This window comes from Tyto alba, unplaced genomic scaffold (genome assembly GCF_018691265.1).
Source record: "Tyto alba isolate M040663 unplaced genomic scaffold, T.alba_DEE_v4.0 Super-Scaffold_6, whole genome shotgun sequence".
NCBI lineage: Eukaryota > Metazoa > Chordata > Aves > Strigiformes > Tytonidae > Tyto > Tyto alba.
Window position 1 is genome coordinate 40185791 of NW_024881327.1, and position 17872 is coordinate 40203662.

The 17872-nt window shown below is 35.7% G+C and overlaps 1 protein-coding gene across 4 annotated transcripts in view; it reads left to right on the forward strand.

Annotated features, from left to right (window-relative positions):
- RAB28 (RAB28, member RAS oncogene family) overlaps nt 1-17872 on the forward strand; it is a 68482-nt gene that overhangs the window by 13611 nt on the left and 36999 nt on the right. For all 4 annotated transcript variants that reach the window (XM_042808355.1, XM_042808356.1, XM_032984550.2 and 1 more), the window contains exon 4: nt 8403-8532. In XM_042808355.1, coding sequence (XP_042664289.1) covers nt 8403-8532 — 130 coding nt within the window. The remainder of the gene's footprint in view (nt 1-8402; nt 8533-17872) is intronic.

The window sequence follows — 17872 nt, forward strand, 5'->3', positions numbered from 1 at the left end:
TTAAACTCATATATGCAACTGGGGTTATAAGAGGGCAAACAGAAGGAGGCAACCATGTAGCTAAATATTTTTGCAGAACTCCTACCCAATGAAAATTAATTTTATCTTGAGGTTAACTAAGCAACTTAAAGTGAATGGTAGGATTAAGTAAGAGCTAAATATTATAACAGCATCTTGATTTAGGAGGATGTACTATATGCCAAACTTCTTAACATGAGTGATCCTAAAATGTCCTCTTTAGGTTTTATAACGAGAACAATATGCAAAACATGTTTTATTATATAATGTTATATTTATCTGAAAAGAAATCAAATGCACCTATTTTTTCCCCCAAGATTTTAAGCTATAGGAGTATGGAATCCTAAAACTTACTGAACTGAAACTTTATACTAATAAGTACATCAGAGGGATGGCTTATTAAGGAGATTAGGATTTGTTAGTTAATAGGATAAAGACAAACTTGTCAATTTAACGTTGTGTCTCTCAAAAAATGTCTAAATGTTTTTAGCTGTTGCATCTGTTCTATAGCATTTTCTTATTTTATAATAAAAACCATTTTGCTGCCCCGTTAAAGATCTGCCAAGCAACAGGAGAAGGTGGCTTCCATGACAGAGGGAATTTGATTAATCACAAATTGTTGCCATATGCCCAAAGTAAACTCAATGGAGGAAATAAAAAGCTATTAACTTTTTCTGTATTGAATTTGATGATAAACTTAGGAGTTTCTTATCAGCAATAGCAGGTCAAAAAGTTAATACCAGTGCCCCATAATAGTGAAAAAGTTGATATCAATAAGCCTAAAGTTGCAGAAGTTTGATTTTTAGTCATTCTGAGCACATTAACAAAAACAACTCTACATCCAATTTCTTCTCCTTTAATCCTCCCCAACCCTCACTGTAACCCTAAATTTTAATGAAATAATGGCTGTTCTCTCTCCCATTATTGGCATGTATTACCAATGTCTGATAGACTTTTTATCATCAAAGCTGACTTGTAACATGCTTTTCTATTAGCTTTGTAACAGCACCTGTTCAGGACACATAAAACTATCTTTATTTTCATCTATTCATGAAACACCATGAATAATTCGGAAAGGCACTGCTTTCAGCTTGTTTCTAGGCAGAAGCTTATTTAATGTTGAGCACCTGTATCTTTGCAGAAGAAAAAGAGGAAACATAAAGTAGAACAAGTAGGAGTATTTAGAAAGAAAAGTCCTTTTAAGTACTTATAACAATTCCTGTGACTAGACAGCAAAGCAGCAAGAGAGTAATTGGGAAGAGCTAGTGTGGAGTTAGCAAGGATAAATTGTGCCCAACCAACTTGATTGGCTCTGTGGAGATGAAAGCAGTGAATGTCGTTTACCTTGGCTTCAGCAAGGCCTTTGACATAATCTCCCATCATATTATTACAGACAAAATGTAGAGATACAGACTAAATGGGTGGACCATGAGGTGACTAAAAAACTGAATGGACAGCTGGATTTAAAGGGAGATGGTCCATAGCTCAGTGTCTTACTGGTGTTTGGTTATTTGATACAGGGGTCGTGTCTTTTACTAATTCTTTGAACAATGGAACAAAACATTGTAAGTTTGCAAATGACACCAAACTGGGGAGGAACAGTCAATATGCTGGAGAGTAGGGGTGCTATTGAGAGAGACTGTAACCAACTGAAGGAATGGACCAGCAGAAACCATATGAAGTTCACTGAAAACAAATGCGAAGTTCTGCACCTGGCACAGAATAACCTTATGCAGGCTGGGAATCAGCTCTCAAGGAATCAACCAGAGAGTGCCCAGCAAAGGGCTGTGAAGCTGATTAATGGACTGGAGCATCTCCTGTATAAGGAAGGGCTGAGAGGCCTGGGGCTGTTCAGCCTGGAGAAGAGAAGGCTCAGGAGGATCTTTTCAATGTATATAAATACATGAAGGGAGGGTGGAGAGGCGTTGGAGCCAGGCTCTTTCCAGTGGTGCCCAGTGACAGGACCAGAGGCAGTAGGCACAAACTGAAACCCAAGAGGTTCCCTCTGAACGTCAGGAAACACTTTTTAACTGTGAGGGTGAGTGAGCACCAGTACAGGTTGCCCAGAAAGGTTGTAGAGTCACCATCCTGATATTCAAAAGCTGTCTGGACATGGTCCTGGGCAGCTGGCTTTAGGTGACACTGCTTGAACAGGGGCATCGCACTAAACGACCTCTAGAGGTCCCTTCCAACCTCAGTCATTCTGTGAAAAGGCTGTGGAGAAAAGGCAGTGGGGGTCTTACTGAAAAAAAAAAAAAAAAAGATTGAATGAGAGTCAGCAATGTACCCTTGCAACAGTAAAAGCTAGCTGAATACTGGGCTGCATTAGTAAGAAGGTAATAGGTAAGTCAAGGAAAGTGATTATCATCATCTCTGACATTTTTTGAGGCCACATTTGGAGTACTGTGTTCAGTTTTGGCTTCCTCAGTACAAGAAAGCCTTTAAAATCTTGGAGTACCTCTAGGGAAGGTTGCTACAAAAGAAGTTTGTGTACCTATGGTGCATTGCACTTGGTCAGCATGTATGGTGCAACTGGAATTGTAAATATCTTGTTTGTAAAGTACACAAGCTGTACACATATACACAGAGTAGATGATTTGGATGTATTTTAGAAGTTGTGTTCATCTGCATGTATCCTCCAAATCTAAATAATTCAGATTTGAAGTACATGTGTAGATAGCTTGCAGCATGCCTACAGAATGCATCATGCCTTTATCCAGTATTTGCAGATACCCATAGCCTTGTACAGACTTCATCTGGTTGATGATCATGAGATTCAGAAATCACAAGTGACCGAATTCTTGGTTTTCTGCCCAGAAATCCAAATGTATAGTAGACCTACTTATAAAATAAGATGACCAGCTGGAGATGGAAGTTTTTGAGAATCTACAGCAACTGAAAAGGTTATCTACAGTCTACAGTTCACTTGATCTCAGTTGAAATTTGATCAGAATACCAGGAGGAATAAATGGAGCATGCATCTATACTTTGCTGCGACTCTTGGCACTGGAGTTTTCCTTCTCTTTGAATGAGAGATGAATCTCAGTTCTCTAGGATAGATCTTTTGGTTAAGTTACTGTTAAGAGGCCATTTTTTTGACTGAGATCCCTGATTTCTCGTGTCATGTTTTCAAATATGAGTGCCAGATTTGAGGATGAAAACCTGCTGAATTTGCTTGCGTGTTTGCAGTTGGAGAAACTGCAATTCACTTGCTGTCTTGAAGCAGTTGCTTTCCCCCCCCTTTTTATTCTCTGGTGTTGCTCATCCAGAACAATATAGTTGCTGTATCCTGTCTTGGTAGCTGAATTTCACTAATGGGTCAGAACAACTCTGCAAGGTGAGAGGAAAAAGAGCTCTTTGATCTTTGTAAATAAAAGGTACTTATAAACATATTTCTGTCAGTGTTGATTAAAATTGACACATTTATCTCAGAATTGAGAGAGGCTAAGAGTAATCTTGTAGTCAGTTACCATAGCTGAACTGATAGACAGTAGCTTATTCAGTTATGGCAACTCAGTCGTGTGTAATTGAGAGACCATATCCTCAGTATCAGAAAGACAACAGTGATTAAGTGTATGCAGACTGTAAACTGGTTTCACTTGTAAAAATAGCATTTCTGCAGATGTGCAAGATATAGTGAAGTTACTTTTTGCTAAAATGAATATTCTGTGATTAGAAAAAATACTTCAGCATTTTTGGCCTGATATATTTAATGAATATTTTGGCCTGATATATTTAATGAATATTTTGGCCTGATATATTTAATGAATACTTTGGTCTGATATATTTAATGAATATTAATGAAAAGTTGAAAGTTAATTTAGTTCTTTTATACTAGTCAGTCATAGGATGAGGGCAGCTGAGCATAAACCTGAGGAAGAAAACATATGGTTTTAATTAGTGTTTTCTGTAGCTTTCTTCTGTCTTGACCAATCTTGACATAAACGTGACACTTTTCAAATGTTGATTGTCTAGTGTGAATATATTGCTTGGTTAAAGCACTTCCATAATAGCAGTTCTGCTTTATAATAGCACTGCTGCTGTTTGCGTGGTAAATATTTCAGAACCGCTCCCATCTCTTACCTGTAATTGCTGTCCCTACCCACATATCTAGTTTAAAGTATCCTTAAGAGCTGTCATACACTACCTCGTAAATTGGCATTTTAATAGAATAAGTGTACTGCAGACTCTACCTTTTCTAGAGGCCAGCAAATAATTTCTGCAATATTCTGTTTCCAGTGACCTATTTTTGAAAATACTCTATAATTCCAAACCAAAAAGCACTCACATACGTACTAGTGTAGGCAAAATGTCTCTCTTACTAAACTGCAGTTATGCAAACAGGGACTATTTGCCACATTGCTGGAGACTAGAATTAACGTGCTGTTCTTGGCATATTGTCCGCCATGTGTTTCAAACCTTTTTCATGGCAGGGAAATGCACTACTTTTGTGTAAAAAAAACAGTGTTAATTTTCCACCTTAATTTCTTATACATAATAGGGAAACAACAGCTTTTATACTGTCTACTTGTTCTGTACTCCATATACTGTAAGTTTGTGAAAAGTATGATGTATTTTTGTGAAAGCAATGATGGAATTTCTATGTTAAATAAAAAAGGTGAAATAAATTTTAGCTATGGAGTTATGACTAGTCATTCATTAATTATCTGTGTCATACTAAGTTGCTTAAAAAGTGCTGTTGCGCAAAAATCTAAGTACACTTTATGACCTGGATGCCATGCTGCCATTTTTTTGCATCTCTAAGATGTCATACCTGCCATCTTTGTTTCTTAAGTATAACAAATATTGACAAAATTAAAAAAAAAAGAATGGTTAAGAAAATAATATGCATTAGAAGCAATGTTTTAGATCATGGAGAAGAGGACCAAAATTAAGTTAGGTGAGCTCTAGTTGTGAACTTTGTTCAATGATTTCTTTGATGGTAAATGCACTGTGAATACCGTTTCTTCCAAAGGTGTAGGCAGGCTGCAGTTGGCTAGAGGACATATAGTAGAGTAGGATTTTGATGAAGAATTAGTTAGAAACAGGGTTGGCCAACTTTAAATACTCAGATTCTGTTAACTTTATGTTAAGTCTAATTTACTAACTCAGATTAAACTCTTCAGTGCTGAAGATGGTTTAGATAGTCTGGTCTGCTCTTCTGCAAGCTGTTGAGGGAACTTGACCACTGGTGAAAGAAGCATGCCATATGCTTGTTCTCATTTACAACTTTCAGCCTTATGTCTGGTGTGGTTTGTTTTTTTTTTTTTTAATCTTTACAGTGTCTGTTCTTCAGCTGGGGTTTCTTCTTTTACACTCAGCATTTAGTAACATCAGTCTGACCTTCCTAGGGCAAGGCTTATATTATGAAAGAAATATATGCATGCACAGGCATTTGGGTAGTTATAAAAATAGTCAGGAGAAGTTAACTGAAATGCAAGATATTAAGGAATAAATTGTACAGAAGTTGGAAGAGGGAAGTGAATGTTTAATATTAGATTTGATTAGTAAAGGAGGAAAGAGAGCAAGGGAAGAGATGGGTGTCATAATTTTAATTTCCTTCAAAGAACTGGTGAAAACTGTTCCTCAGAAATTAATAGCAGCCATATGAATAAGAACTCATTTTGCCAAGGAGTTGATGACATCAAATGAAAAAAGATTTGTATTGCTGTCATAGGGAAATAGGAATCAAAGGGATCTTACTAGGATCTGTTGCCCTCCTCTGAAGCTATACCTGTGTAATGTCTCTTTTATCAACCTTCAGAAATCCTTCAGTGTCGATGACCCCGCTATTCCTGAACATCATGTATTTCAGAGCTTCGCTATTCTTACTGTCTACATATATTTTTTTGCCTAGTATGTACCCTTGTAATCTTCTTGCTGTAAGTTAAACCTGTTGCTACATGTTATATTGATCACAGAACCGTAAGAAAGTTCATGGTGGAAGGGATGTCAGGAGGTCAAACCTCCTGCTCAAAGTAGGGTCAGCTGTGAGATAGGACTAGGTTGCTCAGTGCTTTATCCTTCCTGTAAACCTCCAAGGATAGAGACTGAGCAACCTCTTTGGGTAACCTCTTCCACTGCTTGATTTTGTTCATGGTGAAAAAGCTTTTCCTTATATCTAGTTTGAACTTCTCTTATTTGAATTTATGCCCATTGTGTTTCATCCTGCCATGCACTACTGTGAGGAGCCTGGCTCCACCTCCTTTATAGCTTCCTCATGGGTACAGGAAGGCTACTTTTAGGTCCTCCCAGGGCCACCTCCTGTCCATACTGAAGAATTCTGATTCCCTCATGTTTTTCTCATAGGACAAGTGCTCTAGCCTCTGATCATCTTGGTGGCCCTCTTAAGTAAAGTGAACTTATTCCACTTTATTGACATCTTGAGGGGCCTAAGACTGGATGTCTTACTTTAGATACTGATCTTATCTAACGTGCTGAATAGAACGGAATAGATCCCTTGGTCTAGTGGCTGTGCTTCTGCTAATACAGCCCAGGATCATGTTGGCCATCCTTGCTGCCAGGGAACATAGCTGGATCATACTTGGCTTGCTGTCTACCAAGACCTGCAGGTCATTTTTTGTTGCTCCCCAGGGAGTCAGTTCCCCTAGCCTGTATTGTTTATTCCTTCCCCGATGTGGGGTTTTGCATTTGTCCTTGATGAATGTTGAAAGGTTCCTGTTCATCTGCCTGTTCCTTGAGCAAGTCTACATACCTCTGAATGGTAGCCCTGCCCTCAGGCATATTGGTTGATCCTCCCAATTTAGTGTCATCTGCAAACTACGTATAAGAGCATATAAAAAGACAACTCCTGTTATCTTCTCTTGAAACTTTTACCACTATCATCATGCCTACCATCGATCTTGAAACAGTCCAGTTTTCTCAAATTTCTGATGTTAGTCATGATATCTAAACCTCTGATATTGTTACTGGTCTCTTCTAGTTTCCCTTTTCTTGACATTCAGTGCTCAAAGCTGGATGCATTGTTTTACCTGGAATGTTTCATGCCAGTGTGTTATTTGCCTTTTTGCTACAAAATAAGCTTGACGGATTCAACTGTGATCTACTATAACGCCTTGATCCTATCGTATGGAACCTGCTACAAAGCCAGGTGTTTCCTGTTGTGCAGTTGAATATTGCTTCCTTTGAACTTGTCATGGCACTTATTGAATTGCAGCTTTTATTTTTAGATCAATTCTCATCAGATAATCTGAACTCTCCTCAAGTAATCTTTCAATCTCTACCAGTTTGTTGTCATCTGTGAAATTAATTTAATAAGCATGCACTCTATTTTGTGATCTAAGACATGCCTCATGAAACAGTCAAGTAAAGCTGAGTCTAGACAAATGCCTGAAAAAGCTTGACTTGAAAAATCTTTTCTATTGACAGTGGGTGGTTGAACCAGCTAATTTTATATGCATTGTATGTTATTTTTTTTTTTTTTTACAATATTTGTGAAAATTTCATATGAGGAATAGTGTGCAGTTGCATGGATTGTTATTTCCAGATGTGAACTCCATGAGTACAAGTTCAACAGAAGCCAGTTTTGACTTTATTCTTCATTTATAAGCTACTTACTTTATTAGGGTGTAGCAGAAAGCAGGGGCGGAAGACTCAGTAATTGAGAGTGATTTGTGAGAGCTGATCTTAGAATTACGGAGGGGAGAAGGTACATATTTGGTCTGTTAATAGGCTGTGCTTTATAATTTTGGATATTAGCTCTGAGGAATCCTTGGTAATGTCTGCTTTGAGTATTTGATACTTGTAGCCTGGACCAAAACCTCTGAAATAGATGGGGCTCTCTTTTTGACTTTTGACCACATCTTTAGTTTCTCCTTTGAAAGTTTAAAGCTTGCCAGTACTTATTGCTTGTCTTCTACGACAGTGAAGGAAGGGATCTGTTTTTTTTTTTTCCCCAGAGGAGAGCAGAGACATGACAGTCAATGTGCAGAAATGCACAATTGAACTGCCTTTTTTTAAAAATGTTTTCAAGAAGAGAACAGTGAAACTACAAATAATATTAACTAAAAGTCCTCCAATGTGATTTTTGTCTTACTACTAGTATGAAGTGCTTTTTGTTTTTTCATGAAGCATATGCAGTTTAGAGTATTTCTAATGTAAGTAATTGTGCTCTTTACTGAAATGCCATTTTTTTTCTTTGTAATTCAGTTAGCATCTGAATTTGGAACACATGGAATGCAGGAGAAATACTGTAATGTGTTTATTACAGAAACTTGTAATTGCTTTAATTGTTCCTCAAAAGATACAATGCCATTATTTGTTAATGCTCTATTTTATGATAATAATAATATAGACTGATGCAAATTTTACCATGTTAGAAAACTTTGCAACCCGTAACATTTTAAATATCTTTTTTTATTTAGGGTATTCTTTTGGTTTATGATATTACCAATGGCCAGAGTTTTGAAAATTTAGAAGACTGGTATAATGTGGTAAAAAAAGTGAATGAAGAATCAGAAATACAGCCACTTGTGGCCGTGGTTGGAAATAAAAGTAAGTTATTCGTACTTAAATATTAATCGATATACTCTGGATGTTGCTGTCTTGAAGAAATGGCACAGGGTATATAGTATATATCTATAATAAAATGAAACTAAATACTGTCTTGTTTGTTGTTGCTGCAAACAGATGACATTTTTGGGTGTACTTCAGGATTCTGGTTCTGGGCAGTTAGGTTGAGGGACTTGCTGGATTGCCCTTTCCTTGGCCTGCAGCCTCTCTGCCCATGTTTTCTTTACTTGGAGAGCAGCACAAAGGAGTAGAGAGATCTCTCTCACCTGTGTTTGAATTAGATAGGGGTTCGGGATATAGCCATGACATGCATCTAAAATGGAGAACTGAGAAGCATTCTGGAATCTAATAATAGGTATATTTCATGGTTCTCTATGTCAAAAGACTGCTGAATTATGTAGTGGTATATATTATTTGAAATAACTACACTGCACACTAAGTATAATATTTATGAGTTGCTTATTAGTCTTTTTTGCATGCTATCTGTAGTTTTGCACGAGGTTACTCATTTCCTGTTGTTTTGGGATTTTTTTAACCTGTTCTCTTTTTGATCATGTAAGTATGATACAGTTCTATTCCTCTGACCACCAAAATATGCCACCTTAAATAACCATCACCTAGTTAGTTTCCTAATTAGATGTATTCCAAGTTCCCCTATTTCCAGCTAAGAAATCTTACACAAAGATCCTTATTAGTGTATCTGAGGTCTTGATCCTGGCTCTCTTACCCTTTTTCTATTGAATATGATAAAAGCAACATAAAGCAGTTTTAGAAACAAAGTGGTAGAAGCAGATCCAGATTTTTTAAACAATGTAAATACATTTATTTGAACAACAAAAATCAGATTTTATTTCGTTTGATTTTCCAAGCAATTAGTGCCCATGTCACAATGTCCACATCATGAACAAACCTGAAAAAAAGACCTCATCCAGCGAGTTAGTATTGTTTAAAAGCATTTGAAAACAATGTAGAGACAACACTTTCATTCAGAAACATTAACTGTAGTGTTGCTACTGTGATGCTGTAACATTTTGTGATATTAATTAAGAAAGACTACTTATTTTCTGGGAAGAAAACAGAGAAGCCCTTAAAGTTGTAATATATAAATACCAGTTCTGAAAGTATAACAGTGTTGTACTCTAGCAGCCCAGAGTCAATAATATAGACTCTGTTGAAATTCAAATGAAAAATATTTTTCACTGATTCTTATTTTTCCCCAAAATTGGACTTCCTAGCTGGAGTTCTGCAAATCTTATGAGGTATTTACAGTAAGATATATTATAACATATTAATGTTCTTTTGCTGAAATGACACCATAGAGGTAGAAAATCAGACACAGGTTTCCATTTGAAGGAGTTTTATTTCTGTTGCATACCTTAAGTACATATATATTTTTCTCATACACATGCCTGCAATTCTTTAAAATCCAAGTGTTTCTTTTGGAGCCATCTGCAAACAGAATACAATTTTGCAGGTGAGTTTCCAGATAAAGGCTGACACTGACTAGTGAGAGGGCTTTCATTTTATGAAAATAGCAACTGCTGATACAGTGTGCTTGCTACCTTGTTTTTCTTCAGAAGCTGTGTATAAAGAAAAAAAACAAACTATTGCTTTCACCTGATCTTAAAGGTGTTTGTTGTTCCAAATGTTGAGCATGCAGGGGGATGCTGTTTTCAGAGGTCACTTTTTATTTTTATTTCAGCATGATAAAAATTAAGCTTTTAGAAGTTTATTGCTTTTATAATAGGAGAAGAATATCTATGAGGGCTTCTACCCCAATACTTAAATGGCCTGTGAGACATAACTGTAGTCAGGCTCCTTTTGTTACATAAATAGAAAAAAAGGTAAGTGTTTATATAGAAGTATGGTGTTGACTCTTGTGTATTATGAAAAAATAAAGCTACCAGTACTAACAAGTTCTTCAGGTGGGATCACTGTGTTTAGAATAGCTCAACTTCTTTACTCAGTAAGTGATAAGACACTTGTATGCAATGAAAGAGCAATAATAAATTTAAAGCCAAGAAAAGCTATTTCATGAATTGATGAACTTATTTGACCTCATGCATCATGCAGGAGAAATACTTTCAGTTAGTAGTTTCTGTCTCAGGATTGTACTTAGTTTTTGATCTATACATGTCTTTTAGGAAAATAGCCAGGTATGCTTACTTAAAGACAAGAAATGTCTATATCCACAGGCAAGTTACTTTAACACTTAACTTTCTTTCTGAGAAAAGTTTTGAGAAATTGCCAAGAATGTAGTTACTTTAACTCATAGCAACTAGAAAGCATTGGGCCAGTATTTAGATACCTAGATGAAAATTTGGAAGCTCAGCTGAAACCCTCCATTTTGAAACCTTGGCCTAAATTTAGTGCTGCTCTTCTAAGTATACTTAGGTTGGGCCTACGCTCTCACTTGATTGTTTTCACTTACTAATACTGTCAGAAAGAAATTCATATTTCTCCCTTTTGGTGTAAATACACCTGGAATCTCTGCTGTAGTGCTTCAGGTGCTTCAGAAATAGGAATAAAGCTATAGTTTTTTTTTTTTGTTTTTTTTTTTTTTTTTTAAAAAAAAGCTTGGAAGAAAACAATGAAAAATGTTTTTCTTCACAATGTAATGTAGAAAACTGAAATGAAACACATGAATTCTATTAGATGAAAATAATTTCCTTGGGTAATTTTGTCACTGAAAGCAAATTACTTCAGTTACAGCAGTATATGGTATCTAATTGTGTTCTGTTAACTTATCTGTGAAACTACATTATTTATTAGTGATTTTTTGTATCAATTTGTAGTCATTCTGTTAAATGTGTTAGGTTTGCAGGAATTTCTTCAGTATTCCACCATATTTGAAGAAATTGTTCAGTGCTGATTTAAATAAATCAGTGCTAGTTTTGCCTATTTTATGGTACATTACAATAGATTAGAAGCATGAACACAGTAAGCTATTGTGCCTGTTTAAAGCATGATAATTAACTATTAAAATCTTCTGTTGTGATTCTAAGAGATTAAGATTTACTCATAGAACATTGGAAAGGTAATTTCTACATACAAAGCTCCAGTCTCCAGACTCTTATCCATCAGAAATTTATTTAAAATTAGTAAAGTTGTATGAATTGACATCTCGTAAAGTCTAGACCTTTGCATTCCTCTTTTTTTCTTTATTTGTCTTGTTTTTTCTTTTTGTTCTTCAGGACTAGCTAAAGTGAAGGACTGTTATTGCCCACTGATTTATTAAAAATAATTGGGAGAACAAGAGCTTTAGAGATGCACTCCTCCTTTGTGAAAGTGCTACTTTATTTAAGGTGACTGTCTTCCTCCTGGGTGCTTAGTTTTATTTATCATTGTTTTTCAATTTATCATTTTTTTTTTTCCCATAGCCTGACCTACACATTTGGTCAGAGAGAGTAGAAAATTGATTTGAGTCAAGATCTTGCCCAGACCTTCTTCCTGAATTTATGCCCAATTTTCAGTTAATTCTCTAACCATAAATTTTTGTCTGTGCATTTGGTAAACAACAAAAGGAATTGGAAAATTTAGTGTAGAATTTTTCTTTTTCATATTAATTGTAAATCATAAAATCTTAATAATCCGAAAATCCACAGTTGGCATTGAATCTTAAATTCAACTTTCCTTATAACTTACTTTGCAATATTTTAATCTTATTTAATACAAAGTACATTTGAAGCGTACTTATTTCTATGTTGCTAATACCACTACATTTGTACCAGAAATAGGGGAGTAAACCTTATTAAGATTAACAAATGCTTTGGAGTTTCAGTACAATAACTTAAAACTTTTATAGATATGTTGATGTCAAATACTTTGACTCATAACTATAGTTTCATTTATATTATACAATATCGAATGAACTGTGTTTTGTGCATTTAGGAACTTTGCTTAAATTTGGTATTGACAGAGTTCAGTAATTGCAATAGATCCTGTAGTTGTCAGTGTGAATTAGAGAGGTTTCACTGTGTTTTGTGTGTCGGATGTATTTCTTTCCTTTCTACCTTGATTACTTTATATATTTTCCTCTGCACTAATCTATAAACAGTCTCTTCAAGTGTCGTACCAACATTTTCAGTGGATAAATTTTAAACAAAAATTAACCCAGGTTGCATAGAAGCTACACTCATTCTGATTTATAACTACCAAGATGGTCTTAGGGCAGTGGTTATCTGTAGCTTATACAGGGGGTAGGAATTATCAGATACCAGTGTATAGTGGATGGATGAATGATTTCTATTCTTAGAGATATTAACCAGATCCACTCCTCAATAAAGACTAATAACTCAGATTTTTAAACAGTCTTCATGACAGATGAGGGCACAGAGGAGAATGCATCAACACTAATTAAGAATGTTGACCATTTGTTCGTCTTAGCCATGATTAATTGATCTTGGAGTGCTATCTCTGAACAGGAAGTGGTATGCTGTTACATTGCGAAGTTTAAAGGTTACATTTTAGTGTACCCTTTAACTTGCATTTACATACAACTTAAAATGTTTTTACCTATCTTATCTGAGCACAGAAAGAAACATTTTCCAGCCCAGATATGAATGAATGTTTGATGTACTGTGTACTAATGTGAATTTGGCTGGTAACAGGGCATACCCAGTCTGCTTTAGGACTCTGTTACTGCCTTATATACATAGTCTCCCCAGTTGCACTCAGAAAATTCCTTCATTAATACTCGTTTTGAGATTCTGGCTTATTAAAATTCAGAACTATGTATTCATTCTCTTGTTCTTCCCAACTTCCTCCAGCTGTTTTCTGTTCTTGTTTTCTGTAGACTTGCACTTGTTAGAACCTTCACCTGTAATTAAGACGAGTGTTGAGAGGCAAATGCAAAGACCCCTGTTCTTGTGAGTCTTATGCCTGATTAAACTAAAGTTCTTGTATGACTGAGAGCAGGTCCAGTCACCTGAGCCTCACACATGCTCCTGGGATTGGAGGGTAAACTACTTACATGTAGAGACTCCCTTAAAAAGAAAACCTTGTCCTATGCTACGGTCAATTTACCAACTCATTTGAATAAATGTAGAATGCTACCCTGTTTTAAAATATGTATAGAATGTTTGTCTCAACAAACTCATAAGATTAATAGAAAATTGCAGTCTTATGGATTTGTTTGTTTCAATTGTTGTGTAACTTTTTTTAAAAATTACTTTTGACAAGAAACTTAAATGAATGAAAGGGAAAATCACAGGTGAAAATTATCTTTGATTCACCATAATAATATATTTGCAACCCAGCATCTGTATGTGTTCTGTATTGCTTTGAGGATGGGAGAAACCTAGAAACATACACATTTTTGAGTTATAAAGTTACCTTGCTTGTCTGAGAAGGCATCTGTATTGCAAGATTTTGATTCTAAATCATGCTTGGCTTAATATTAATGGTGCTGTCTACTATCACTGCTGAAGTGATGTATTTAATTATGTCTGTTAAATTGCCATCTGAGGAGGTCTACTAAACTGTGTTATATGCCACACAGAGATACATAAACAGAACCTGAGCCTCAAGTGTAATTTTTTAGAAAGTAGCTGAGCTCACAGAAGATTATACAGGACAAAAAAAGGAATGTTTGTTGCTGTTGTGTAGTATTTACTTAGATGTATTCCACTGGCTGAGAAGGGAAGAGACCTGGCAGGACAGATCAGAAGGATCTGGGTATATATACTCCATTCTGGCCCCAATCTCCATGTAATCTGCCGTGATAAATGTATCTGTTGCATCTGTTTTACTTGGACCCTTCTTTCAGAATGCTTCATAAAATGATTTCTTGGATGGTAAGTCACAGTGGACACAGCAGCTGCTAAATCACCTGGTTAAAGGCAGATTTTAAGACTTCTGGACTTTCTTCCATTGCTGCAACCATGACTGGAGCCATGTATACAGGATAGATTTTGGTGGCGGCTCTCAAAACCCAAGTGGCCTGTGCCAGAGTACTAACAAAAAAAAGTAGAGTAGAAAGGAGAAATCTCTTCTGTCATGTTGCTCGAAAGATAATAATCATTATCATAATTTTCTGCCCCGCCTGTCTTAAGATGAGTTTCTGATGTTTAACACAGATGGGATTAGTTAGTAGTGAGCTTGCTTTTTGATTCATGTTCTGCTGTGGTATGGGATTTGGTACAGGGATGAAGCTGAATAATATATACACCCTGCACACAGAAAATATATTTACTGTTATACCACTTGTCTGAGTTTGAGATTTACAAGGCTAGACAGAGACCCGATGTAAACAGGTGTAATTAAAATCAATGAATTTGCATTCATCTGAGCCAAGACAGATTAGATATTGTACAAGTTGTTTGCTGAAATTAATGTTTTCTCATTCAGATCATATAGTGCTTTAACAAGAAGGGAAGGATAGTCATGAAATAGTCCAGTGGACAGACAGTTCTTATGTTATGCTTTTTTATTTTAGTCACTATGAATAACCTGGTTTCTTCTTCCTACACTTAAAATCTTGAGGCTGCCTTTCAGTTTTTTATTTGCATACATATGTTTTGCCTACTAAGACCAACGAAGAACTAAGTCTAAGTTCAGGGACTTGGTAGAATATTGTTAATGTGGTTGGAATACAAACACCAGTGTGACAGAAGTACCAGTAAGTAATATATTCTCATTCACTAACAGTTACGCTTAAATTCAGAAAAATCTTTAAAGATGTCATTGAAAAATGAGAATAGAAGTAAACCGTTTAAATACAAAGGTTAGAACAGTATATGCATCCTATTTTTATAATAATACACAAATGAAATGCTGAGAGATCTCTTACTGTTTCCATGGATTTTGTCTGTAGTTTATTTAGCAATGTAGACATACGTCTAATAAAAAAGATGCTGCATAAACCATAGTCCAGGCTGAATGTGCTTCTGTTTTTGGTTTAGGTAGAAATGTTTTTTCTGGCTGCGTCCTTCATACTTAGGTCTTCTTACAACAAATGGAAAGCCCTTAATTGTACCTAGGGGAATAGTTAATCTACAGTGGACATATGGTGGACAAAAGCTGAGTCTAGTAAATGAAAAAAATTATAAACAGAAAATGTGTGAATGTCTGCACAGTCTGAGAGTCATGGGAGATAGTGTACTGTTGGATTGTAGCTTATATTAAGTTAATTTGCTATTCTTTTCTATTAGTATATTAATGGAAGTCAGTGCAGCATAAAATGTGTAGTTTTAAACCCCAGTCAATTTCATTTCTATTTTATTGGATTGAAAAAAATACCTGTTTTTAAGGCAGGACAATTTCTTTTCTTTGCAAGTTGTCCTGCTGCCACCTTTGCCATGTGACATAAATGCAACTTGATTTCATTAGTGGAGTGAAGCTCTCTGAAATTTTAAAAAGTTATAATGTTTGATTGGGGGCAGTTAATCAGTGTTAACCCTGAGCAGCTCTTGGGCTTTATGGATTCAAGCATTATATGTGGTTGCACTGCTCCAGCAAAAGGTTAAGTATTAATGGAAAATGTTCACAGCTCTTTTACTCAAAGAAAACATGTTACTTGTAAGTTTTCTTTTGATTTTACTTTTACAGTTACATTGAATGTCTTCATTCATTTAGCCATCCATAAAGCAAATATTGTTGCACATGCAGTGGATAATAAGTCTTTTTAGGACTACTTGTGTGGTATGTCACAGATCATTAACTGCGAGTAACCACCTGACTTGAGGGAAGTCTGGAAGCATCATTACAGTGAAATAAGCTTTTATTTCTGTATCACTGCAGCACATTGATTTGTAGGAATGTCTCCATTAGCTACTGTGGAAATATATTCTCATATATTATTATTGAAGGAAGTTGATGAGAGAGGATAACCAAATTTCAAGTGTGAATAGGGCATTAGTATTAGGATTTTGTACAAAGTGGGAAAAAGACGAGATCTATTGTAGCATTATTTTCTATTTAAAAGCTAGGTAAGTCAGTAAACTAATCTTTTTGTAATGCTTCAACTGAAATGCATGTAGTAATTGAATATGTTTACAGGCAGAAAGTGTGGAAGAGAAGTTCCTTCCTAATCACCAGGGAAAACTTAAGCTTTTTCTATTCATTTCAATGAACCATAAAAATGTAAGATTTTTATTGAAAGAAACCAGTAATTATTTCAGCTCAATTTAGAGGATGAGGGATAGCCTATGTTAATATGGGGAATAATCATAATGGATAACCTCCATTAATATGATTAATAGGAGTTTGTAGTATGAAATTCTGAAACACTGTCCTGAAAATATTTTAGCAAATTTGAAGTTCTTACAGAAGTTCTTACAGATATCACAGCTAAGTTTTTCAAAGTATTTTGCTGTCAGCTCCTTTAGGAGCAAAATACAATAGAAAATGGATAAATGAGTATTCAAATCAGCATCTTATAGTGGCATAGTATGAACAGTGTGTATGCAGATTTGAGAATGAAGAAGAGAAAATATGGTGAATGCATTATGTGTATATTTTAAAATTTTATAGTTGTCAGGACTATCATGTTTATGGAGATTTGCGAGAGAAGAAAAATAGTGGCACTGTTCCAAGTTCAGTCCACAGTTCTAGCTCCATGCATTTGATATAATGATACATTCTGAGTTTGTGATGCCCTTTTCAGTATAGGAGCATGTATAACCTGCTAAATGTGTGGCTTTTTTGATAGATCTTTAAGCATCTTAATGCTTTCCTGACATTAGCACCTCTGGTTATGAATTTGTCATTGTTCCAGTATTTGAGATTATATGTCTTGATGAGGTTCTGAATGTGCTGCAGTTTCTTTCTGCTATCTACTTTGGTTTATTTTATAGGTGGGGGTTTCTTTGAGAAAAAAAGGGTATTTGAAAAGAGGCATTTCATTATTTGGCTGTGTAATATGAGACTGTGAAGGTGTTACCATAGGAGTAACTACTGAACCAGTATCAAACTTTGTTTGATCTTAACAGTTCAATGAGATAAGCCAGGGCATTTAAATACAGACAGCATTGTTTTTATTATTATTTACACTCTGTGTTTCCAGATATGGAAGAATATCTCATGATATGAAGGATGTCATGGTTTGAGCTCAGAGAGCAACTGAGCACCACACAGCCTCTCACTCTTCCCTTCCCTCCCAGCAGTGAGAAGGGACAAATAAGCAAGACTTGGGATTCCAGATAGGACAGGGAGGGGCAAATCACCCATTATGGTCACGGGCAAAAGGCAGACTTGTTAGGGGAAGAAAAAAAAGAACATAGATTATTATTAGACACTAACAAAAACACTTAACAGAGTAGGACAGTGAGAAGCATTGCCACATCTTGAGAACATCTTCCCCCACCCCTCCCTTCTTCCCGGG